Here is a 26,269-nt window from a genome sequence, read left to right as displayed (position 1 = left end):
TGGGGCTGATTATAAGCTGCATGCTGAAATCTTCCAGAAGGGAAGTGGGGGGGGGGGGGGGGGGGGGGGAGAGAGGGGCAGAAATGGGGGATAGAATGCATGGGCAGAAAAAAAAAACAACCTTGCTTGGTAAGTCAGATCCAATTTATGGACCGGAAAAGCATGATGGGAAACAGCATGCTCCGAGAGCTGCCACCCACCCGGGACCAGTTTAGAGACCCCCGTTATGCTTAAGTGAAGTTTCCATTTTTTGCTCTATCAGGAGACAGAGTTCGTCTTATCTCCTCAGAAACATTAGGCTGAAAGGTCTCAAGCAAGAAAGATGAATAGCCTCTTCAGTGACTCTCTGAAGTAAGTAGGTGTTTCCAGTGGCGTAGGAAGGGGGGGGGGGGGGGGGGGGGGGGGCCAAGTGTTGCTACTTGCTGCCAGCAAAGAACTAAAGGATTTAAAGGTATAAGTGGTTGGGGGAGTATTATTGTGGTGACACCCCTCCCCAGCCTCCTAGAGGCAGTGTTGCCAGGTGGGCGGTTTTACCGCCCAATTGGGCGGTTTTCCGCGACCCGCCGCGGGAAATTTTTGCCCGCGGCGGGTTGCGGTTTTTTGGGCTGTTTTTGGCCTTCAGTGCGGTTTTTTCGGCCGCGGGGGGGGCGGGGTTAGTGACGTTTTTGGGTGGGGTTAATGACGTTTTGGGCGGGGTTAGTGACGTGGGAGGCGGGGCCGATGACGTAGGAGGCGGGGCCGATGACGGGGAGGCGGGGCCGATGACGTGGGAGGTGGGGCCGATGACGGGGAGGCGGGGCCGATGACGTGGGAGGCGGGGCCGGTGACAGCGGGGGCGGGGTTGATGACGGCGGGGGCGGGCGTGATGACGCGGGGGTGGGGGTGTCAGGGGCGGGGTTTGTGTTTGGGCGGGTTTTGGGCTGTTTTTTGGGCTCGATCGGGCTGGAAAAAAATTTTCCACCTGGCAACCCTGCCTAGAGGGAGAGATGCTGGGGGTCTTCAGCTGGTGGGGTTAGTGGATCCTGCCAGCCACATTGCTCCTGTGCTGCTGCTGGGTGGACCTGAGCCCACCAGTGGCTACACCACAGGCTGAGGAGTAGGCAAAACAGGGATTGGAGGAGTGGCCTAGTGGTTAGAGCACTGGTCTTGCAAGCCACAGGTGGTCGGTTCAAATCCCACTGCTGCTCCTTGCGATCTTGGGCAAGTCACTTAACCCTCCAGTGCCTCAGGTACAAACTGAGATTGTGAGCCCTCCTGGGCCAGAGAAATATCCAGTGTACCTGAATGTAACTCACCTTGAGCTACTACTGAAAAAGGTGTGAGCAAAATCTAAATAAATAAATCAGAAGTGATGGCAACATAGGAGGAGCCAGATCTCTGTAGGTACAGGAAGGAAAAGTACTGCAAAAAAGACATGTGGGAAGGCAAGTAGCGTCTTGTGGTTCTCATCCATCTTCATAGCATCTGCTTGCATTGGTAAGAGAGAGAAAGTCTGGACATTTCAATCAGCTTGAACTTTCAAATACAAAAGAAAAAAATATTTCCAGAGATTTAGACAGTGGAATGCACCAAACTGTGTCAGTCAAGCCTGCTTGGCTGTAGAGAGAGACAGCTGGCTGGAGCAGACAAGAAGAACTTTGCATGTCTGCAATCGACCGTTTGGAACTTTAAAGAGACTCTGAGTTACTCCCACCCCTTCATTTTTGTGCTGGACCGAGACCCAGTACAAATTAGATGCAACCTGGGCCCCGAAAGGGGGCCGGACAGGACCGAGCCTTCCCCCTTCTCGAAGGCAGTCGGGGAAGAAAGGCAAATCCGTCCTTTATCATCTCTCCCCGCCGGGCCATCTAGTCCCAGACCGTTCAGCTGGGGCGGGGGGCGGACGCAGCTGAGCCTCCCGCTACCCCCATGGCGGGCCAGAGAGGGGCTGGGGCGACTCTACTCACACTGGCCTTCCTCCTGCTGCTCTCCCGGCCGGGCCGCGTCGCCTCACACCCGCAGTGCCTGGACTTCAAGCCGCCCTTCCGGCCGCCCAGCGAACTCCTCTTCTGCGTCCAGTACAAGGACTTCGGCTGCTGCGACTCTACCCGGGACCGCGACCTGCTCGCGCGCTACCACGACGTCCTCGCGCGCCTCGACCCGCACAGCCAGGAGACCTGCGCCTCGCACGTGCAGGACATCCTATGCCAGGTGGGTGAGCCGCCGCCCCGCCCTGCACGCGCTCTTCTCCCCTCTCTCATAGTCCCCCACCCCCCACCAGCCCGCGCGCCTCGACCCGCACAGCCATGAGACCTGCGCCTTGCACGTGCAGGACATCCTATGCAATGCCAGGTGGGTGAGCCGCCGCCCCGCCCCGCCCTGCACGCGCTCTTCTCCCCTCTCTCATTGCCCTCCCCCCACCAGCCCGCGCGCCTAGTGTAATGCTGTCTGCTGCTCTCTCTATTACTGCCACTGTTGTCCTAACTAATCGCTCATTCTCCATGGTCCTGTTGTCTTTGCCGTTTGTCCTTGCTCTCCCTGCCTGGGCTGGTTAGGAGGCAGGACGGCAAGTACTGGGTGCCTTACCGTCCCCTCCCCCCAATTAAATTTTGGGACACAATTTTGGGCAGGCCTGAGCCCAAAGTGGGTGGGCACAATATTTCTCTGCCCCACCTTGGCATCACACCTCAAAATAAATACCTTAGCTAATTAGGATCCCCAACAGTGGCATACCTAGCTTGGTTGCCACCCTGGGCAGGGCACCCCCCTCCAGGTGTATCACGCCCCTGCCCTGCCAAAATACCATCTGGCTATGCCTCTGACAGGTGCTGCCCTGCCACATCTTCCCTTTCTGCTGAGTGGCCTGCCCCAGTTGAAACAGGAAGTTACCTCAGAGACAGCAGGCCACTGAAGTAGAAAGAACATGGGGCTGGTGGTAGGACAGCGCCTGTGAATCGCTGCCGCCGCCGCCTGGCAAGTTTTGAAACAAATTAAAGGTAGACTCGGGAAGAGGGGAGATGCTGGGTGTGGGGGGGGGGGGGGGGAAGAGTGTGAGAGAAGTTGGGCTTGGGGCAAGGAGGCAGGGCCGGTGGAACGCGGTAAGCAGGGTATGCATGGCAAGGGGGCGCCAACATTTGGTGGGGGCACCAGAGACTGCCATTCTTACCCTTCCTTACGCTCCCCCCACCACCATAGCAATGCTGCCACCCCCCTGCCGCTACTCCATCTCTGGCGCTCTCCACTTTTCTGTGCCGCGGACGGCCCCGCCGTATTTTAAAAATGGCTGCTGAGGGTTCTGGCGGCAGTCGAAGGCTCAGCAGCCATTTTGGGAAAACACAGCGGTGGCGCCCTCAGCACAGAAGCGGAGAGCGCCGGAGACGGAGTGGTGGCAGCGGGCAGGAAAGAGTGGGATTCTTTTCTGACCACACAGAGGCCACTACACCACCAGGGTGGATGGCAAGGTAGGACTCTAGAACACTGGAGGGGGATGGCAGCATTGCTATGGGGTGGGGGCAGTTTTTGGTACAGTATATGTCATCACAAGGACAAAATATAAGGAAACCAATGGACTGCATTAGGGGCTTAAAGCCCATTTAGTTATGTTAAAACAAATGAGAGATCTGCATGAAAGAAAATATTTCTTTTTATTATTTTGACGTATGAAAACCACTTGTCCCTGAAACATGCTCAAAACAGAATAATCAATTTGTACAAAAGAGATGAGATGAAGATGTGATTCCATGTGCCCCAATGAAAGAAGAGTTTAATTTTATTTCCAGTCTTTATAACACCAGGCGTCCCAAGACAGATTACAACAACAGTTAAGATGAACCCATAAGTAAACAGGATATCCTCACTGAAATTTGGCCATATATTACTGTATTTATAGGACAATGTAGAAAAAGGAGCATAAAATATAGCCTTTATTACTGCTGTTTCCACCAGCTACAATTAGTTTTTAAAGCAGTTTTAGTGATATTCAATTTTATTGCATGATATTTATATCTACACTACTAAAAAAGGCCCGTTTCTGGAGCAAATGAAACGGGCGCTAGCAAGGTTTTCCTCCCCAACACCCCCCCTCCCTCCCTTCCTACCTACCCACCCACCTGTTCGTCATTCTGAAGCCACTGACGCCATTGCTCCGGACCTCGTGAACGCACCTTCATGAGCTTCTTGGTTCTGAAGCCAATGACGCCATTGCTCCACCCTCGATGCGTTGAGCCATTGCTCTACTCTCGACGTCATCACGTTTGATGCGAGGGCGGGGCCCAGAGACTTGGTGCTTTCGGTGGCTTCACCACCATGAACCCTTCATGACGGAAGTGACGTCAGTGGCTTGGCTGCATTGACATCAGTGTCCTCAGAACGTTTTGGGTGAGTTTTATTATATAGGACTAGTAAAAATGGCCCGTTTCTGGCGCTGATGAAACGGGCGCTAGCGGGCACGGGACTCCCTTCCCCTCCCCTTCCGGTACCTGTTCCGTCGGCCCAGGAAACAAAGAGCCCCCTCTTTCCTCCCATTGCGGTGGCTTCCTTGCTGCATGGTGTGGGAGTCGGGCTCTCGGCATTTCAAAATGGCCACCGAGAGTTGAAGTCTCGCGAGGCAGCTTGAACTCTCGGCGGCCATTTTGAAACGCCGAGAGCCGGACTCCCACACCATGCAGCAAGGAAGCCACCGCTACGGGAGGAAAGAGGGGGCTCTTTCTTTCCTGGGCCGATGGAACAGGTACCTCTAGACCACCAGGGAAACATGCAATAGGGGAGGGGAGGTGACAGGAAAGGAGGGAGGTTGGTGAGGTTAAGCGTGTGCAACCGTGGGCGGGGCTATGTGGCGAAAGGGGCGGGGTTGATGTGCACGTCAGCGGCGGCTGGGATTTCTTGGAAGGGGAGGAGTAGGAAACACGCTCCGCGTGTTTCCCTACTGCTCCCCGTGCATTAGTTTTCGTGTTCCGCCCTTGACGTCATCATGTGTGACGCGAGGGCGGGGCATGAAGATGGTGTGGTGGCTTCACCACCATGAAACCACGAACCGGTGTGTGAGTGACTTCAGTGACGTCAGTGTCCTCAGAACGTTGAGGCTGCGTTTTATTATAGTAGATAAGGAAAGCTATCAAGTAAAAAAAACAGAAAAATTTTGTTCTTCACCTTTTAAGGCACTGGGCTGAACAAGGGGGCAGGGTGGTAGAAAGGGGGGGGGGAGGGAGAAGAGAGAAAGGAGATGCTGGACGGAGGGGGGGTCAAGTTTATTTCAATTTACTAATCCACCAGCTGGACGTACCATCTAGGCGGCTTACAATGTAATCAAATATAAAGAAAGTATGTATACACAGTGTTTTTAATTACCTCTTCTTATAGACCTCTTTCTGACTCTGTCATACGGGGGACTAAAGGTACTTATTTCATATAACAGATTCTGTATAGTTTCTCTGACCTCCATTGTCACCCAATCACAAGGTCTATTCTGGGGTGGCATTAGGAGCCGTAATTGAAAACTAATTCCCATAATTACTGCTTTCTGTTTTTTTTTCCTGGATCTAGATATACTCTGGGCCATTTATGTTCCCACATAAATCTTATTAAACATCTGTCTAAGTTTCTGCAAAGACTGAGTGTCACTTGTATATGATCTACCTGGTAGGCTAAATATAAGGTAAAGAGAAGATAGAATCAATAAAAATAAAGACAGAGATAGGTTTAGATAGATAGATACATTTTATTTCTTACCCAAACACAGGTCTTCAAGTTGATACAAATACAGACATCAGATTCTGGTTTCAGCCGCACAGGGCTTCGCCGTCTGACAGAGGCTTTGGAGAAGACTCAAACTAAGCCAAAATCTCCCCTCTTTTATACTCTACCTTCTCCATAGAAGTGAATGGTGAGATACCTAGCTCCTAATATTTCGCAATTTCTGAGAGCATACTTTCCCATGCGGTCTGCTGTCTGATGTGCCCACCTCCTTCCGTTCTCAGCTACTGCTAATTATCAACATGTTTTGGGAAGCGTTGAGATAACAGTTTCACATCTTCCGGCTGCAATACTTTTCATACCATCTCATGAACTCTGTATTACCTCTGTATCATTGTATACCAAAACTAATAAGCTCCATTTTATTCATCTGATCTTTCATTACAGGTGCTATATTTGATTTAAAGGTTGTACCAGTTTGTATCAGGACTCATTGTTCAGACCTGCTTTTTTCAGATTCTCAAATATTAATTCACTTGCTTGCTGTTTGGCCTAGTCAGTATTTTTTCCAGTTGTTCTTGGCTGCATAGCTTTGGCCATCACTATTCCAGTGGTAGCCTTAAAGCTAGGCCATATATTAACATTCCCCTCTTCACCCTATCCCATAGGGTGACACCAGGGTTAACGTACCTTGGTACCATCCATTCCAGAAGGTATTCTATGAGGCCATAAAATTATCTGAGTCTTAAGGTCAACTGGTACAATTTGTTTCGTTTTCGGTTTGAAAGTATCATCTTGGCAGTACTTCAATTATGTCAATCCTACTAACACTTATGGTTACTACAATATAATTTTTCTTCAACCTTTTAATATGCAGGTTCTATCTTATTCTTATGTATGTCAATATATTTATATTGTTATAAATCACAAATTCATTGGTTATATACTGATTATATCTTAATTATACATTTGCATAGATTTGCACAATTTATCATATCATCTTATACAGCTTTATATGGTTACATTATATCCCTGTGCGCTATTATCTGATTGTACAGTTGCAGACATCTCTCCAGTGTCTCTAACAGTTGCATAGCGATTGGTCCTTCCCAAAGGGAGATAGTCCAATGGGTTATCTCCTGTGGTGTTGGGAAGGAGGTTTTCGTGCAGGGTATACTGTCCCGCTACTGTCTTTTTCATTATTGCGGTTTCAATTAAGCGTTCTACTAAGCCTCTAGCACAAGGGATTATGCAACATCCTACTAGAACAAAAATTGCTACCACTATGATTATAGTCGTGGCAGCTGAAATGATAAATGTTTTCCATTTACAAAAACCTCTATCCATCCAACCTGTCCAGGATGTATCAACACCAGAGTTCTCTGCCAATTCTTGCGACAGTGAGGTTAAGCCTTCTAAAGCTCTGGTAATTGATCCATCTGGAGCTGTATTGTTGGGGATAAAGGTGCAACACTGGGTGCCTATCTTTTGACACACCCCTCCATCCGCTGCTAGAAGTTGGTCAAGAACTAATCTATTTTCCAACGTCATCCGGCTAGTGGCGTCTAATTGTGTTGCAATTCCTTGAACTGCATCCCTAGTGTAATTCACAAATCTCTGCTGATTGTAATATATATAGTTGATCCAGTCAAGATTCTTATTGATAGTCGCCCACCAAAAGAAAACTGATTCAAATCCTGCAGCTATCTGGTTTCTAGCTTTAAACTCATCAGGAACCCCTCTTGGAACTCCAATAGCATCTATATAGACCCGATCATCAAAAGATCCAGGCATTGCATTTCTCTTCACTCGTGAGGAAGAGCTGCTATGAGGAGGAGGCAAGGATGCTATAATGATTGGAATGACCAATTTGACTAGGGCACATCTGCCTGTCCAATTGTTAGGAAGTGTATGGCGGATAGTGCGGGTTCCACAGTACCACCATATGTCTGCTCTAGCTTGTGAGAACCGTGTTAGGTTCAGATTTTTCAGAGTCCCATTTCCTAAGGTTGTGTTACAATTGGTTAAGTTTCCTAAAAACCGTGTCTTTTTCACCCCATATCGTTCCAGACATGTATGATATTTGGTAGCAGGATTTGGAATCCTGAATGCAGGTGGGACCCTCATCCGAGGGGGTAAGTAGGGGTGGTGCTCGTCAAGATGTTGACAAGACTGATTTATGTCCTCTTTAACCTGCAATAACTGCAACATACACCAAAATCCATCTGGATCATTTTGGAGATCTAAGGGGAAAGGAACAACTGTTGGTTCTGCTCTTGCATGGGAACAAAAATAACAATTAGAGATATTCAGACTCTTTGTTGTATAATGTGCCCAATCGAGCCATAGGTTTGTCTCTCCAAATCCTGTTTCTAGCGCCACCAAATCTTTAGAATCATTAATTGGTACAATCTGGTAGGGAATTTTTATTTCTGGGATCTTTGTCGGCACTAAAGGATTGGTCGCTGTAGGTTGGGCTGGGGGTGGAACAATCTTGAATTTTCCAATGGGGTCTCTACCTGGGGCATCAATTCCTATGGAATAAGTTCTGTATGTAACATCCGTTACTCCTCTAAAAGTGATAGCCACTGGATTACATTTGGTCATTTGGCAGAGGCCAGTGACTCGCAATTTCATGATGGAAATGCTCCTTTTTAGATCTGGAATCTCAGTACCTGAGTAGGGAACCCATGAACCTGTATACCACCATACTTGTGCCCAACTTCCGCAATTGGGGAAGGGACACAGGTATACTTCAAAAGCTGACAAATATTGCTGCACAGGATGTTCCCCACACATTGTGTAAGCACACACATCAAGGGTGATAGTGGTTGTGTCCTTGGTAGTGGGTAATGTTATTTCATAAGTGGTTGTAAATTGTTCTTGAAAATTTGCTAGGTACTGTGTTCCATGTATCATGGGTGTGGTGAGCACACACAACAGGAGGGCTAAGCACTTCATGTTGGTAGTTTTCATAATGAGGCACTGTATCACAATTGTACGAAAGGTAAGTAACGGCTACTGATTAAGGAGAGCGACAAATTTATCCCAAGGGTTTTAGCAACAGGTATTTGGGTATGGGGGGTAAATTCTAATAGCCCCTATTTCAGTAGGATCTGGGATTTGGAAAATACCATATACTTCCAAAGGTCTCGATCCAACCTCTCTGATAAACAGAAAGGGAATCCAGTCAGTGCCCAGTACAGCGTATGTAATTACCCAAAAATCTACAATGTCACCAGTTTGTGGCCTGATTAGGAGGTCGTCTGTTTGTTCAATTTGTAAGCCTAAGATTCCTCCAAACAGTAACTGAGTGTGTGTAACCGTACGGCTAGGACCTAATGTCCAACTGTCAAACAAAGGTTCACACAGTGTGTGGTATCTGGTGAAGGGGTCCCAAGTAGGATCGTCTTCTGGAGCAGGGTCCCAATGAGGATGAATTAATGGTCTTAGATATTCTGGGGGTTCAGGGATCAAGTGTGCACCTAAATTTAAGGGCGACGGTGGGGGAGAATCAGGTGGAGAAGGCGGAGTGTCTGGTAAATTCTGGGACATATATTGATGGTCACTTAGGCGTGTGGAGCTATCTGGGAGGACGAGTGGCTGGGATGGTGATGTTTGACGTGGCTAAAGTAGTATGTGTGGGAGGAGGAGCGTCACTAGCAGGAACCAAAGAAGAAGGAGGAGGGGTGGGTCGTAATTCAAGCAAGGCAATATTATCCTCAAAAGTAGTTGTACGATTGGGGACAATATGGACCGAGCTACTGATAGGATTGGGAACAGTTGTAGAATACAAAACAGGAGGATCAGTGAGGAAAGGAGTAGTTGCAGAGGTTTCAATAGGATCTGGAGGATTGCCAGTTGAAAAGTCTGTCGTGGCAGATGTGTCTGCCCAGGGGGTGGGATGACTGGTGGCAGCGGGGCTGATCTTTGAGATCGTCTGGGGGGGGCTATATCCAAACGGGCGCGTGATTGTGGTGTACTGTTGGAGTTTTGTGTAAGATGCTGTAGTAGGTGGTAGAGCAGGAGTGGATGCAAATACAGAAGTAGTTGCAAGTATTGCTGGGGTAGTCGCAAGTACTGAAGTAGTTGCAAGTACCGTAGCGTTTCCGGCTGGCAAGGTAACGTTGCCAGTGGGAAAGGCAGTAAGGGTGATCCAAAGATCACTGGCAGCAGTATAGGTAAACAAGGTAGTGAAAAGCAAAACCAAACCTATACACAGTATGATCATGCACACGAGTCCAACAGCAAACAGTCTGGCAGATGGGAAGCAGAAGAAGAGGGTGTACTGATGTAACACCGTTACAGCAGAGGCAACACTTGGACGAGCGCTGGTTCCGGCCTTGTCGTCAGAAATGGTGTCGGCTTCCAGATAATTGTCATCCAAGTCTTTGGACCAATGGGAATTTGTATCAGATACCTGTTCAGAGTCACACTTATGTAGAGAAACAGTCTGTAAGGGGATAAATACTTCTGAAGTGCACAGCGGCGGAACTTGCTGTGGCATTTATCTGGCTTGACAGTAAGGTAAAAAGGGAGGAAATCCATATATTTAAGTAAGACAAAGAGGGGGCGAGAAAAAAACAGTAGGAATGCTCCGATTCTTTCAAAGTGTAACCAGGCGCTCTGCTAAGGAAGAAAATTAACTAAAGGCATCCTTGAATAGTTACGTCTCAATGTCAGTTAATAGGGAAGTCTGTTTCTGCAAAGAGACAGGTAGAAGGTTCCATAGATACGGTCCCTGTACTGAAAAGAAGGAGACACGAGTATGTTCATGTTGAAGCTGTTTGTAAGTTGGAACAATGAGCAAATTGTGGTCGAGAGAGTGGAGAGAGCGTATGGAAGTATAAAGAAGGATCACAGAAAAAGGAAAAGTTATTGATTCTGTGAATGTTGGTTGATTTCTCTTTTGTACAATGGTATATATATATAGTGGAGGAGTGGCCTAGTGGTTAAGGCCACTCCTCCACTATATGGGGCAATGGGGCAATGGAGGGTTAAGTGACTTGCCCAGAGTCACAAGGAGCTGCCTGTGCCTGAAGTGGGAATTGAACTCAGTTCCTCAGGACCAAAGTCCACCACCTTAACCATATATATATATAGTGGAGGAGTGGCCTAGTGGTTAAGGTGGTGGACTTTGGTCCTGAGGAACTGAGTTCAATTCCCACTTCAGGCACAGGCAGCTCCTTGTGACTCTGGGCAAGTCACTTAACCCTCCATTGCCCCATGTAAGCCGCATTGAGCCTACCATGAGTGGGAAAGCACGGGGTACAAAAATAAAATAAGCATATTTTTGCTGCATTGTATTGATCTTATCGTCAATAAAACAGATTTAAACATAAAGAAGGAGCAGACGGCAAAGATAAAGTGGTTCTGTTGAGTCTAAAATTTTGTAAACCGTAAGTAGCAATTTATACGTGATATGGTGGGATATGGGGAGCTAATGGGAATTCTTCAAGAGAGGGTTGATATGATCAGATTTCTTCGCATTGTGTATTAATTGAATAGCAGTCGAAAACCTTTATGGAGAGAGTTACAGTAATCAATTTGAGATATGACTAGTGAAGGTACCAAAGTAGTCAAAGCAGAACAGTGTAGAAGTGACTTGAGAGAACGGATTAATCGTAATCAAAATAATAAGTACTTCACGATCTGTCCTATTCCCTCAACGATACGCTGACTTTGTCTTCGCATAACTCCTCACAATGTAATTCCATAACCGAGTTGTAACAAATTGTATTTCCATCATTCACAATGTATTGTAAGCCACACTGAACCCGCAAATAGGTGGGAAAATGTGGGATACAAATGCAATAAATAAATAAATAAATAAATATGGTTTGTAAAAAGTAATAGTTTTGACTTATCTGGATTAAGAATTAAAAAATGTTCCTGAAGCTATGTTGTTATTTTTTGAAAGATTTGCATTGATATTAATAATTGTTGTAGGACTAAAGTGATCTATTAATGAAAGAAGTTGGATATCATCAGCTTAAACAAACAGAGTGAATCCCAACACTCCCAAAAAAATCACTAGTAGTCTAATGGACCCCCCTGGCACCTCCCCCCATACCTTTAAATTGGGAGGCAGGAGTGATGTCTGCTCCTACCTCTGGTTAAAAGATAAAAAAACGGAGAGTAGGGTTAAATGATCAGTATTCTCAGTGGAGAAGGGTAGATAGTGGGGGGTTCCCTGGAGTCTGTGCTAGGATCACTGCTTTTTAACATTTATAAATGTGATCAAGAGATGGGAATAACTAGTGAGTTTCATTAAATTTGCTGAAGTCACAAAGTTATTCAAAGTTGTTAAATTGAAAGAGGATTGTGAAAAATTTCAAGAGACTGGGCATCCAAATGGAAGATAAAGTTGAATGTGAGCAGGGCTGCCGAGTGACAAAGCTGGGCCCGCGCGCCACCCCCCTCCAGGCCCACGCCCCCCCCCCCCCCCCCCCCCGCCTGCTTACTTGCATGTATTCTCTCCTGCTAGCTCTGTTCTGCTGCCCAGGTCCTTCTTCCTCCCACGTCCAAATAGGAAGTGCTTTACACAGGAGGCAGGACGTGGCAGGAAGAAGGGCCTGTGGCCGGCAGAGCAGAGTTAACATGATAACTCAGCTCTGCGACACAGGAACAGGCGAGCCATGCTAGTGCCAGGCAGGCACCAGGCCCCCCCCCCCCCCTAGGAGGCTGGGCCCTGGGGAATTTTGCACCCCATCCCCTCTCTTGGCGGGCCTGAATGTGAGCAAGTGCAAAGTGATTCATGGGGGAAAGAGGAACCCAAACTATAGCTACGTGATGCAAGGTTCAACATTAGGAGTCACTACCCCAGGAAAAGGAGCTTAGCCTAGAATGGGTGGCAGAGCTGGTGGTTGGGAGGCGGGGCTAGTGTGGGCAGACTTATACGGTCTGTGCCAGAGCCGGTGGTGGGTGGCAGGGATAGTGCTGGGCAGACTTATACGATCTGTGCCAGAGCTGGTGGTTGGGAGGCGGGGTTGGTGGTTGGGAGGCGGGGATAGGGCTGGCCAGACTTATACGGTCTGTGCACTGAAGAGGACAGTACAAATAAAAAAAAGTAGCACATATGAATTTATCTTCTTGGGCAGACTGGATGGACCGTGCAGGTCTTTTTCTGCTGTCATCTACTATGTTACTATGTTAGGTTTCATCGTTGATGATATGTTGAAACCCTGAGCTTAGCGTGCAGCAGCGTCTAAGAAAGCGAATAGAATGTTAGGAGTTATTAGAAAAGTAATGGAAAACAAAATAATGAGAATGTTATAATGGACATGGGGGAAGCCACTGCTTGCCCTGGGATTGGTAGCATGGAATGTTGCTACTAATTGGGTTTCTGCCAGGTTCTTGTGACCTGGATTGGCCACTGTTGGAAGCAGGATACTGGGCTGGATGGACCATTGGTTTGACCCAGTACGGCTAGTCTTATGTCCTTATGTTCTTTGTATTACTCAGTGGTGTGACAGCACCTCGAATACTGTGTAATTCTGGTCACTGTATCTCAAAAAAGATATGGAGGAATTAGAAAAGGTACAGAGAAGGGCGATGAAAGTGAGAAAGGGTACGGGAGGACTTCCCTATGAGGAAAGGCTAAAACGGCAGAGGGGCGATATGATAGAGGACTATAAAATACCCAGTAGAGTGGAACGGGTAGATGTGAATTGCTTGTTTACTCTTTCCAAAAATACTAGGACTAGGGGGCTAAGTAAAACAAACTGGAGAAAATATTTCTTCACGCAATGTGTAATTAAACTGTGGAATTTGTTGCTAGAGAATGTGGTAAAAGCAGTTAGCTTAGAAGGGTTTAAAAAAGGTTTGGATAATTTCCTAAAAGAAAAGTCCAAAAGACATTATTAAGATGGATAGGGAAAGTCCACTGCTTATTTCTAGGATATGCAGCATAAAATCTGTTTTACTGTTCTGGGATCTTGCCAGGTACTTGTGACCAGGATTGGCCACTGTTGGAAACAGGATAGTGGGCTTGATGGACCTTCGGTCTGTCCCAGTATAGCAGCGTTTACGTTCTTATGTTCTAATCTTTCAAAATGGCAGTGCCTGACTTCATGCAGAGCTAGTCTGCCAAAATATTGCAGAAGTACATAATTGCCGTATTAGGGATAGACTGAAGTTCAATCAAGCTCAGTATCCTGTTTCCAACAGTGGTCAATTTAGCTCATAAGTACCTGGCAGGATCCCAAAGAAAACAGTCTATGCTGCTTATCACAGGAATAAGCAGTAGCTTTTCTCCAAGTCCACCTTTAGTAGAGATTGTCTAAATATTTTAGTAAACCACAAGACACTAACTGCTTTTGCTACATTCTCTGGCAATGTGTTCTAGAACTTAAATACATGTTGAGTGAAAAAATATTTTTTTCCCCAATTTGTTTTAAATGTATTATTTAGTAACTTCATTGTGTGCCCCCTAGTCCTTGTACTTTTGGAAACCGTAACAGTGGCGTACCAAGGGGGGGGGGGGTGGTGGTGGGGGCGTTCCACCCCAGGTGCACGCCGCTGGGGGGGGGTGCCGCGCGCCGGTCAGCGTCGTTCGTTTCCATGCTCCCTCTGCCCCGGAACAACCTGTTCCGGGGCAGAGGGAGCATGGAAACGAACGACGCTGACCGGCGCGCGGCACCCCCCCCCCAGCGGCGTGCACCCGGGAGGGGTTTCTTTCACCAGGGTGGGGGGCTGTCCCTTCGCCGGGGGGGGGGTCAAGCTGCACGGGGGGGGGGGGGCACTGCACCCGGGGGCGGGGCGCATCGGCGATCCGCCCCAGGTGTCAGCGCCCCTCGGAACGCCATTGAACAGTAAACATGCGATTTGTAGTTTCATAGACCTGTATTATATTTGTCTCTTTTCTAAGCTGTAGAGTCCTAACCTCTTTAGCCTTTCTTCATATGAGAGTTGTTCCACCGCCTTTATCTTTTTATTGCCTTCTCTGTAACTTTTCTAATTCTGCTATATCTTTTATGCCTCATTTGGCAGACTGACCTTGCGTGCTGTGTCCCAGGATGCACTGTGTGGGTCAGGTATCACTTTTCTGAAAGATGTTGGTGGTGGAGGCAGAAGTGAGTGGGCATCAGTCCTGTCTTGCCTCAGTTACAAATGCAGATTGTGAGCCCTCCAGGGACTTAAAAACACTCACTGCACCTGAATGTACAGCGCTTCTGTAAGAACATAAGAATAGCCATACTGGGTCAGACCAATGGCCCATCTAGCCCAGTATCCTGCTTCCAGCAGTGGCCAATCCAGGTCACAAGTACCTGGGAGAAACCCAATTAGTAGCACTTTCCATGCTACCAATTCCAGGACAAGCAGTGGCTTCCTTCACGTCCATCTCAATAACAGACAATGGACTTTTCCTCCAGGAACTTGGCCAAACCTTTTTAAAACCCAGATATATTAACCACCGTTACCACATCCTCCGGCAGCAAGTTCCAGAGCTTAACTATTCTGACAGTGAAAAAAAGATTTTCTGCTATTTGTTTTAAAAATATTTCCATGCAGTTTCATTGAGTGTCCCCTGGTGTTTGTACTTTTTGAATGAGTGAAAAATCGATTCATCACCACCACCCACTCCATACCACTCAGGATTTTGTAGACCTCAATCATATCACCCCTCAGACATTTCTTTCCAAGTTGAAGAGCCCTAACCTCTATAGCCTTTCCTCATATGGGAGCAGTTCCATTCCCCCCTATCATTTTTGTCGCTCTTTGAACCTTTTCTAATTTCACTATATGTTTTTTGAGATACGGCGACCAGACTTGAACACAGTAATTCGTGAGGTCGCACCATGGAGTGATACAGAGGCACCATAATATTTTTGGTCTTATTTTGCATCCTAATAATTCCTAGCATCCTCTTTGCTCTTTTGGCCGCTACTTCACACTGGGCAGAAGATTTCAGCGTATTGTATACACTGACACCCAGGTCTTTGTTTTGAGTGCTGACTCCTAAGGTGGAGCCTAGCATCAGATAACTATGATTTGGATTATTCTTTCCAATGTGTATCACTTTGCATTTGTCTACATTAAATTTCACCTGCCATTTGGATGCCCAGTCTTCCAGTTTCCTAAGATCTTCCTGCAATTTTTCACAATCTGCCTAAGTTTTGACAACTTTGAATCGTTTCGTGTCATCTGCAAATTTAATCACCTCACTCGTCATTCCGATTTCCAGATCATTTATAAATACGTTAAATAACACCAGTCCCAGTACAGATCCCTGCGGCACTCCACTATTCACTCTCCTCCATTGAAAAAAATATGGTCATTTAACCCTACCTTCTGTTTCCTGTCCAATAACCAGTTCTTACCACAGAAGGACATTGCCTCCTATCCCATGACTTTTTAATTTTCTCAGGAGTCTCTCATGAGGTACTTTATCAAAAGCTTTCTGAAAATCTAGATACATTACATAAACTGGCTCACCTTTATCAGCATGCTTATTCACGTCTTCAAAGAAATTAAGCAAATTGGTGAGGCAAGACCTCCCTTGTCTGAATCCATTCTGACTCTGTCCCATTAAACCATGTTTGTCTATGTGTTCTGTAATTTTATTCTTTATAATAGTTTCTACTATTTTGCCCGGCACTGAAGTCAGGCTTACTGATCTGTAATTTCCCTGATCAGCCCTAGACAGTTTTTAAAAATCAGTTTCACATTGGCCATCCTCTAGTCTTCAGGTACTACGGACGATTTTAACGACAGGTTACAGATCACTAGCAGCAGATCAGCAATTTCATGTTTGAGGTTTTTCAATACCCTGGGGTGTATACCATCCGGTCCAGGTGATTTATCACTCTTTAACTTGTCAATTTGGCTCAGTACATCTTCCAAGTTCACCGAGGTTTCTTTCAGTTCCTCCGCATCGTCACCTCTGAAAACCATTTCTGGTATAGGTAGATTTCTTATATTTTCCTTATCTAAGCACAATATCACACTTAGGTTCACTCTCTAAAATTAGTTGTAACTTATCAGATATACCAATAAAACAGAGACAGAAGCAAAGAATTCTTTCGGTCTCTCAGCTATAGCCTTGTCCTCCCCGAGTGCTCCTTTTGCTCCTTCCTGTAGCTTTTAAACTTGTAGGTGGTATATAAGAAATTAAATAAATAAATAAATAAAACTCCTTAAAAGGTATGCAGGGGAGGGGGCCAGGGTCTATTAGATCAGGGATATTTTTGGAGGGGGGGGGGAATTGGAGGTAATTTCTGGGGAAGGGAGATGGGGTCCATTAGTTCACCAGGGAATTTTTTTGAGGTGTGTTGGGAGGGACTTGAGGGGTCATCTCTGGGGTCAGGGAGGAGGTCCACTAGACCTCTGGGGAATTTTTTTAGTGGTATCGGGGTAGGACTCAGGGGGGGGGGGGGGGTCAACCCTAGGGATTGTGGGATGACCTCAAGATCACCAGGGATTTTTTTGGAAGGTGTTAGGGGAAGTGAAGTAAACCCAGAGGGAAAGCGTCATCATTAAAAAAACAAAAGTCTCCCTTCCTGTCAGTGCATGAGCCAATCACTGCTCATTCACTGACAGGAAGGGCGACATTTTACCAGTGGCGTACCAAGGGGGTGGGGGCGGTCCACCCCGGGTGCACGCCGCTGGAGGGGGGGGGGGTGCCGCGCGCCTGTTGGCTCCGAATCCGCTCATTCCCTTCTGTGCGGAACAGGTTACTTCCTGATCCGGGGCAGAGGGAGCAGCAGCCAGGGAACGAGCGGACTCGGAGCCAACAGGCGTGCGGCACTCCCCCCAGCAGGTAAAAATGCACCTGGGGGGGGGAGTAATTTTGCCCGGGGGGGGGGTCGTGCATCGGCGATCCGCCCCGGGTGTCAGCCAGCCTAGGAACGCCACTGCATTTTACTCTTCACTGTAGCAAATGGCTGCATATTACCAACTCAAAAATGAGCCAATCCCTATATATATATATCTGATAAGTGAAACTCAGGTTCTAACTTGCTCAATATATAAATTTTGAAGGGAGTATAGCAGAATTCAGTGTAACTGCGCCTGCAGCACTGCATACATTTAAAGTGAATCCAGCTGATAAACGGCCCACTTAATTGCTCTACACATCAACAATCTCCTTTAATTAACTCCAATTTTTATATGTGAAACTTTTCCTGAAATTTTGATAAACCCATGATTAAATATACCAATAGTGATCTTTAAAATGTAGTGCTATGGATAATCATACCTGCGTTTTATCACATTGCTTAGGAGCACTGTCCAATCCAAGCAGTCCACAAGCTTTGTGCCCAGGGGCATTATCACAGCCAATGAGGTCTGACTGAGGCATGATAGTAGTTAGTTGTGCTATGGATTTTCAGGAGATTTCATTTCTAGTATACTGCTTGTATTCAACTTTTAATAATTTTATGTATTAGGCTGTCAATCAGGCCCCAGGGCATATCTAAGTGGTTTACAGTCTAAAACAGGGGTTCTCAACCCAGTCTAGCCAGTCAGGTTTTCAGGATTCCCACAATGAATATGCATGAGAGAGATTTGCATGCACTCCCTCCATTGTTTGCAGATCTCTCTCTCCTGAATATTCATTACAGATATCCTGAAAACCTGACTGGCTGGGTGCATCCCGAGGACTGGGTTGACTAATCTGAAATAACAGAAATGAAAACATTTAAGCAACCAGGACCACTCAAATTCTATCTTCTACCCTAAAAATTCTTATTGGTTCTTTAACTGGTTACTGGTTGACGATATTATTGGTCTACGAAGAGCCAAGGTGAAGGAATTTGTTTTGCCGTAACCCTTTCTAGGAACGAGATCTCCTGAACTTGTGTGCGTCAGATGTTTTGTATTCACAGGTGTTGCATCTTGAGGCCCATAACTTTGTTCAGATGTGTCCTCTCTTTCTGTTAGGAATGTTCTCCTTATGCTGCTCACTTGTACGACGCTGAAGATTCTTCAACTCCCATGCGGACCATTGCGGGGCTTTGTGACGATTATTGCATAGATGTGTGGCAAAAATGCAGGTCCATATTTGGTTATATCTCTGGAGACAAACAGCTAATAGCATTGGAAAATCACATGGGAAAGTTCTGCCGTTATTTGGCACTTGATGACGTGGACTACTGTTTTCCTCGACTCCTGTCAAATACTAATCTTAACCAAAACCTTGGGTTAATGACTGCCGACTCGGAAGGGTGTCTGCAAGTGTGTCTGGTAGAAGTAGCGAATGGCCTACAGAATCCTGTGGCTATGGTACATGCGAACGACGGCACTCACCGTTTTTTTGTTGCAGAGCAAGTGGGCTTAGTTTGGGCCTACCTCCCCAACAGAGCCCGGCTCGAAAGACCATTTCTGAACATATCTGACGTGGTCCTTACTTCACCCTGGGAAGGAGACGAAAGAGGTTTTCTAGGAATTGTTTTCCATCCTAAATTCAAACATAATGGCAAATTGTACGTCTACTATTCGGTGGAAGATGGGTTTGATGAGAAAATTAGAATCAGTGAGTTCAAGATTTCCTCTGTTGATATGAACGTGGTGGATCATGCTTCTGAAAGGTACTGGTGTGTTAGTGCACAAATTTTTCAAACATGTATTTTATTTACTTTTTAAATGTTTATTAACAGGGGGCTCGATATTCAACCAGCGGCAGGCTGCGCGTTTGCTGTCTGCTGCTGGTGTTAAACCTACGCCAGCTCCAGTCTCAAAATGGCTGCTACAACCTTCCACGGCAGTCTCGGCAGCCATTTTGATTGTGGAGCCAGCATGGACAGGAGTGACTGGGGATTGCTCCTGCCCACGAAGAGGCCACTAGATCACCAGGGAAAGGTCCTATGGGTGGGTAGGAGGGCTGCAGCGGTTGGGGAGGCAGAGCAGAGAGTAGTTGTGCTTTTGGTCCAGGAGGGATTTTCGGGCAAAAATGGCCAAATATGGATAATGGCCGAATATGGATTTCGGGCCAGTTTTGACACCAAAACCGAAATTTGATTGGCTTCTAAAGTGGACACACCTAAATGTTGGCATGTAAATGCCATCTTAGCTAGTGATCTATAAGATTGCTTATGTACCCAGGTATAGAATTGGCCCCTATGTTTGTTGTAACATAGAGGGTAATTCTATAAAGATCACCCAGCTAAAGCTGGGTGCAGTAAGATGGTCCGTAAGTGAGAACTCTATAATGGCAATAGTGTGTGCAACTGCCGTTATAGAATACTAGAGTAAGTCTACATTTACACACTTAGGGCCAGATTCTGTATATGGTGACTAAAAAATCTGCGCGGTAAACAGTTCTCTCTAAGCGTATTCTATAAGCCGTGCCTTAATTTAGCCGTGGTATATAGAATACGCTTAGTTGGTATTCTACTGCCTAAAAGTACGTGCATCCATTTACACCAACGAAAATGTTGCATAAATCCCTGTGCGTAAATTTACACGCACTGGACCATATTCTGTAAGTAGGTGTGCAAATTTTGGAACGCTCACGAAATGCCCATTTCCACACCTATAACCACATCCCTTTTTGCCTGCGCATGTTAAAATGTAGGCGCATTTCGTTATAGAGTAGTGTTCCTAAATTCTAATTCTTGCCAATTAGTGCTCATTATTGCTTGTTAAGACTTGCTATGAACCACTCAGTAGCTTTTTAAGCCAATTAAGTTACACGTGTAGCTATAGAATACGCTTGGATTTCGGCGTGGATCCCTAGGCGTTTAACTCTAGGCTTGAGCACTTAAACTGGCATGATGGCTGGCATAAATGCTTGTGTGGAGGAGTGGCCTAGTGGTTAGGGTGGTGGACTTTGGTCCTGAGGAACTGAGTTTGATTCCCACTTCAGGCACAGGCAGCTCCTTGTGACTCTGGGCAAGTCACTTAACCCTCCATTGCCCCATGTAAGCTGCATTGAGCCTGCCATGAGTGGGAAAGTGCGGGGTACAAATATAACAAAAATAAAATAAATAGTAGTATATTATAACCCTTGTGCCTAACTGTCTGACATACCCTGGCCCACCCATGCCCCTCCCAGGTCCACGCCTCCCTCAGAGTTCTGTGCTCTAGAATTTGAGTACATGACTTATAGAATACTGAATAAGGCAATGCTTCTCAAATCTTTTTTGGCTGTGATCCTATGATTACGGCCAAATAAAGTTGTGTGCAGAATAATGATGCACCGATGGAGAGTCCACTTAGGTCATTACCCCAAACATAGGGTCCCAACCCACAATTTGGGACGCTCCAGACTAAAGGGTAGTTACATGCATAACTGCCAATTAACACCAGTTATAGCAAATAATTAGTTGTTAAGGCCAATTAGTGGCTAATTAAATCATTAGGTTATGGAACTATTTTATAAGTTGTGCTTGCAGATTTGCAGGCTAGTCGGAAATGTGGGCACACGACCTTCTAGAATTAATGGATTGATGACCTGATACTAACAATGACTTCTCTCCAGACCCCCTCCCCCCAATCAAGATGTTGATGGCAGAGATTGATTTGCTCGTTCCTCACAGGTTCTACACAGATTCCTCTGCCTTAGTTCCATTTTCTAGACTTTGTAATCCACCGCAGTTATTGAACCTATGTCCAATACTTTTCCCATAGGGATTCAAGCATACCAAGGGTGGGGCGGTGAGAGTGGTCCACCCCAGGTGCAGGCAGCAAGGGGTGCGCTGAGCAATCGTGCGGCTGTCGGCTCTGTCAGTCCCCTGCCCCCTCTGATGTCAACTTCCTGTTCCAGGACAGGGGACCGGCAGAGCCGACAGCCTCACGACGGCTCAGTGCACCCCTTTGTTCAGAGGAGGGAGGGTGTTGGGACACGCTTGGGGGAGGGGGGTGCTCTGCCCCAGGTGGCAACCAAGGTAGGTATGTCATTGCCTAGAGGCTCCACTTCCTTCATTTTCTGTATATGCATGGCCATTGACTTGTTTACCTCACGGTCTTCGCACATACATTTTCATTCAATGTGCCTTTTCTTTCTTCCGTATTTTTGAATAGGATTGTAATGGAGATAGATGAACCTGCATCCAATCACAATGGAGGAGAGCTGCTCTTTGGGGATGATGGATATCTTTACATATTCACCGGGGATGGAGGAATGGCAGGTGACCCATTTGGGAAGTTTGGAAACGCCCAAAACATGTATGTTATTTCACATTCTGTCTGGAGAGGTATCGTCGCTGGGTAATTAAGCTGTGAAAAATATAATAACTGTGTTACCTAAAATATAAGCTTGCTTGTTCTTAACTTTATTCTCCATTTTTGGCACTTTTGTGTAAACACTTAGGGGCCCTTATATTAAGGCACAACAGCACTACCGAGGGACGCGTTGATCCATCCCAGGGTAGTGTTCTGCGGAGCGTGCGCTAATCCTGTGCTGAGAAATATTTTTTTATTTTCTAGCACGTGGCATGTCTGGGAGCGGAGAGTAGGCGTGCCTGCACTAATTGGGTAGTGTGGGCACATTACTTCACACTACCTGATTACTGTGGGGCAGTGGCGTAGCTACGTGGGGCCAGGGGGCCTGGCCCCCCTAGATTTGGCCTTGGACCCCCCTGATGATGACCCTCTCGACCCCCCCTCCCGCCGCCAACCCTCCCCCGCTGTCGCTGTGGGCTACCTTTGCTGGCGGGGGACCCCAATCCCCGCCAGCCGAGGAGGTCCTCTTCTTCCCACGAAGACTTCATTCTGTTTCTGACGTCCTGCACGTGCAGGACATCAGACTAGAACGAAGCCTTGCGCGGGATTGGGAAGAAGAGGACCTCGGCTCGGCTGGCGGGGGTTGGGGTCCCCCGCCAGCAAAGGTAGCCCACAGCGACAGCAGGGGAGGGTTGGCGGTGGGAGGGGGGGTCGTCGGGTCGTCAGCAGGGGGTCCAGGGGCAAATCTACGGGGGGGGGGGGGGGGGGGGGGGGCCCAGGCCCCTGTGGCCCCATACTAGCTACGCCACTGGTCATATCTAATAGGGATGTGCGCAGGTAAAGCAAATCTAGTTACTTTACTGTTTAAGATTTGTCAGGTGTTTGATGTACACATTTGTTTAATAGCTCCACTTGAACATGCACTCTAGCATTTTAATGTGCACTAATTGGTTTAAGGCACATTAATTCATAGGTTAGTCTGTCTTAAACCAGTTTCGCCTGCACTAATGAACCAAATACATGCTAATGAATGCATATCCCTAAGATCTGAAGTCAGAGATATTTTGACCAATAGTTGCATGTAAGAACAAAAGAATAGCCATACTGGGTCAGATCAATGGTCCTTCTAGCCCAGTATCCTGTTTCCAATAGTGGCCAATCCAGGTCACAAGTACCTGACAGAAACCCAATTAGTAGCAACAGTCCATGCTACCAATCTCGGGGCAAACAGTGGTTTCCCCCATGTCCATCTCAATAACAGACTCCTGGAACTTGTCCAGACCCTTTTTTTAAAGCCAGATACACTAACCACTGTTACCACATCCTCTGGCAGCAAGTTCCAGAGCTTAACTATTCTTTGAATGAAAAAAAAAAATTCTTCCTATTTGTTTTAAAAGCATTTCCGTGTAATTTTATTGAGTGTGCCCTGGTCTTTGTACTTTTTGAAAGAGTGAAAAATCAATTCACTTTTACCTGTTCTGCACCACTCAGGATTTTATAGACCTCAATCATATTCCCAGACATCTGTCAGGTGAACCATGGCCAGTCAGGCCTTCACAATGACTACTCAAGAGACAGAAATGGTATCATTTCTACTTGTTTGTTACATTGCCCCCCAGCTTTTCTTTGGAAGCCTTCACAGTTTTCAGCTAAATCAGCTGGGTCTTTATGTTAACAGTTAAATTAATCTGTACTGTAGTTCTTAGTCCCCAGCGCACATAAACACATGAATCGTACCATCCTGTGTACATCATCAATAGGACTTCAGATGAGCCAATTGAGTGCCAATTCAGCAGCAATTGCACTTATCTGCATGCGCCCTAAATAGAATGAGGGGGTTAGGGGATAATTTTATAAGGAGGGCACCAACATTTAGGCCAGTGGCATAGCTACAGGTGGGCACAGAACCACCCATTCTTGGCTCAGGCCCACCCAGCAGCAGCACCTCACTCCCCTCCCTTCCTCTCCTCCTCCGGCGGCCTGGCATCTGCACCCTCTGTTGCATCCCACTAGTGAGGAAACAGGAAGTGATGTCATTGGGGGGGGGGGGGTCGCAGGACGAGGCAGAGGGAAGCCTGTGGGGGCTGGTACAGGCAGCAAAGATGAATCGCTGTGGCCATCAGGATGCTTCTGAGGTACACCGGAGAGGGATGGGAGGATTCAGAGAGGGGGAAGATTCTGGTCTTTGGGGGTGGAGGGTTGGGATGGACAGAGGCAATGCTGAACTAAGATGAGGAGTTGTAAGGGCCCACTCAAATTAATTGTAGGCCCACCCGGAATAGTAGGTCTGGCTACACCACTGGTTTAGGTGTCAAGAACACATGTAAATGACCAGAATACCGGCATATATATGCATATGTGTCACTTGCATGTATAAATGCCATTATTCTGACTCCATGGTACTCTATAAAATGGTGCCTAAGTACGATGCAGACACATGGGTGGAATCTGGGGGAAAGTGTGCACAGTTACTGTGTGTGAATCATAGAAACATGATGGCAGATAAGGGTCGTATTGCCTATCCAGTCTGCCCACCCTCAGCAACCACTAACTCTTCCTTTTGCTAAAAGATCCAACGTGTCTGATGCCTTCTTAAACTCAGACACAGTCTTCGTCTCTACGACCTCCACCAGGAGGCCATTCCATGCATCCACCACCCTTTCCGTGAAAGAGTATTTCCTCAGATTCGTCCTAAGCCTATTTCCTCTTAACTTCATCTTATGCCCTCTCATTCCAGAGGTTTCCTTCATTTGAAAAAGGCTTACCTCCCGTACATTAACTCCACTGAGGTATTTAAACATTTCTATCATATCCCAGCATATACCTGTTGAGGTTCATGATCCTGTCCCTATATATTTTATGACCGAGACCACTGACCAATTTTGTAGCCGCCCTCTGGACCAACTCTATCCTGTTTATATCTTTCCGTAAGTACGGTGGTCTCCAGATTTGCACACAGTATTCTAAATGGGGCCTCACCAGAGACTTGCACAAGGGCACTATCACCTCCTTTTTCCTGATAGTCATCCCTCTCCTTATGCACCTCAGCATCCTTCTGGCTTTGAGCGTCACCTTTTCTACCTGTTTGGCCACCTTAAGGTCATCCGACACAATCATCCCCAAGTACCACTCTTCTTTCGTACACAGAAGCTCTTCACCCCCTATACTGTACCTTTCTCTAGGGTTTTTGTGACTCAAATGCATGACCCTGCACTTCCTAGCATTAAATTTTAGTTGCCAATATTCTGACCATTCTTCAAGCTTCGCCAGATCCTTCCTCCTTCAAGCTTCGCCAGATCCTTCCTCATGCTATGGGTGGTGTCCACCCTATTACAGAGTTTGGTATCATCCACACAGAGACAAACCTTACCAGACAGCCCTTCCGTAATATCACTCATGAAGATGTTAAAAAGAGCCGGCTCAAGGACTGACCCCTCCTGTACACCACTTGTAACATCCTTTTCCTCAGAGCAAACTCCATTTACCACTACCCTCTGTCTCCTTCCGTTTAACCAGTTTTTAACCCAGTCAGTCACTTTAGGTCCTATACCGAGTGCTATAGTAAATTGAATCGGATTACCACTCTTCCTTTCTAGATTACTTAAAATCAGTGCGTTTTTTCTACAAAAAAGGTGCCGGTACTCAAATGCTAGGCCACCCTTCAGGAGTGGGGTAATCACTGAGGGACCCATCCCATAATAGCCAGGCCCCCTGCAACCAGTCACAGAATCTATGACAACACTGAATTGGTGTGTAGAGCCTGAGCTCTTTCATTAAAACTTGGGGTCTATGGGTCAATTTTTTGCAGACAGTGGGAAAGGTGCTGGTACTCAGTACCCCCAAGTACCCCCTCAAAAAAAGCCCTTACACTTTAAATTGCAATTAAATTGTTAAAATAGTAACAGTAGTAACCCAGAAGCTTGCAATTTAAAGTGTAAGTGACACATGATTTTTAACATTCTTGATGTGAGCATTTACATGAGATCTATGACAGGTTTATGTGGTCATGCCTAAAATATATGCATGTATTTGTGCTAGTATTCGGTAAAGGAAAGCAAGCGCCTATTTTTCCTTTATAGAATAGACTCCTGATAGATGCCTAAAAATAGGCAACTGCCTTATAGAGTCACCGTATGAGGGGGTAATTTTATAAAGTCGTTTTTGTGCATACTGAGCTCACGTGGAAAAGTGCAAGCGTGTCCTGGGATGGAATTTGGGCATAAAATGTGTGCATTCATGGGTATTGTATGTGTGTAGATTTATACCTTGGATGGACCGTGCAGGTCTTTTTCTGCCGTCATCTACTATGTTACTGCACGTTACATTTCTGCCTGCTTCTGAGCATGCGTATATGTACGTGGGTGTGTTGTACCTGGGATTTCTGCAGGATTTGTGGTAGTATTTTATGACGACTCTACATGTCTATAACCGAGGCGCCTTCCTGCCTTCTCAATCCAGGTGACTTTTTATTAAAAATGACTCCCTTAGCCAGTAG

General features: G+C 46.6%; 1 protein-coding gene across 2 annotated transcripts in view; it reads left to right on the top strand.

Moving 5' to 3' along the window:
* The first annotated feature begins 1,328 nt into the window (after nt 1-1,328).
* LOC115477049 (HHIP-like protein 1) overlaps nt 1,329-26,269 on the top strand; it is a 47,208-nt gene continuing 22,267 nt past the window's right edge. For both annotated transcript variants that reach the window (XM_030213662.1, XM_030213663.1), the window contains exons 1-3: nt 1,329-2,190; nt 18,553-19,199; nt 21,634-21,777. In XM_030213662.1, coding sequence (XP_030069522.1) covers nt 1,909-2,190; nt 18,553-19,199; nt 21,634-21,777 — 1,073 coding nt within the window. In that variant the 5' untranslated portion in view covers nt 1,329-1,908. The remainder of the gene's footprint in view (nt 2,191-18,552; nt 19,200-21,633; nt 21,778-26,269) is intronic.

The sequence above is a fragment of the Microcaecilia unicolor genome, chromosome 9 (genome assembly GCF_901765095.1).
Source record: "Microcaecilia unicolor chromosome 9, aMicUni1.1, whole genome shotgun sequence".
NCBI lineage: Eukaryota > Metazoa > Chordata > Amphibia > Gymnophiona > Siphonopidae > Microcaecilia > Microcaecilia unicolor.
This window is presented reverse-complemented; position numbering and strand designations above follow the sequence as displayed.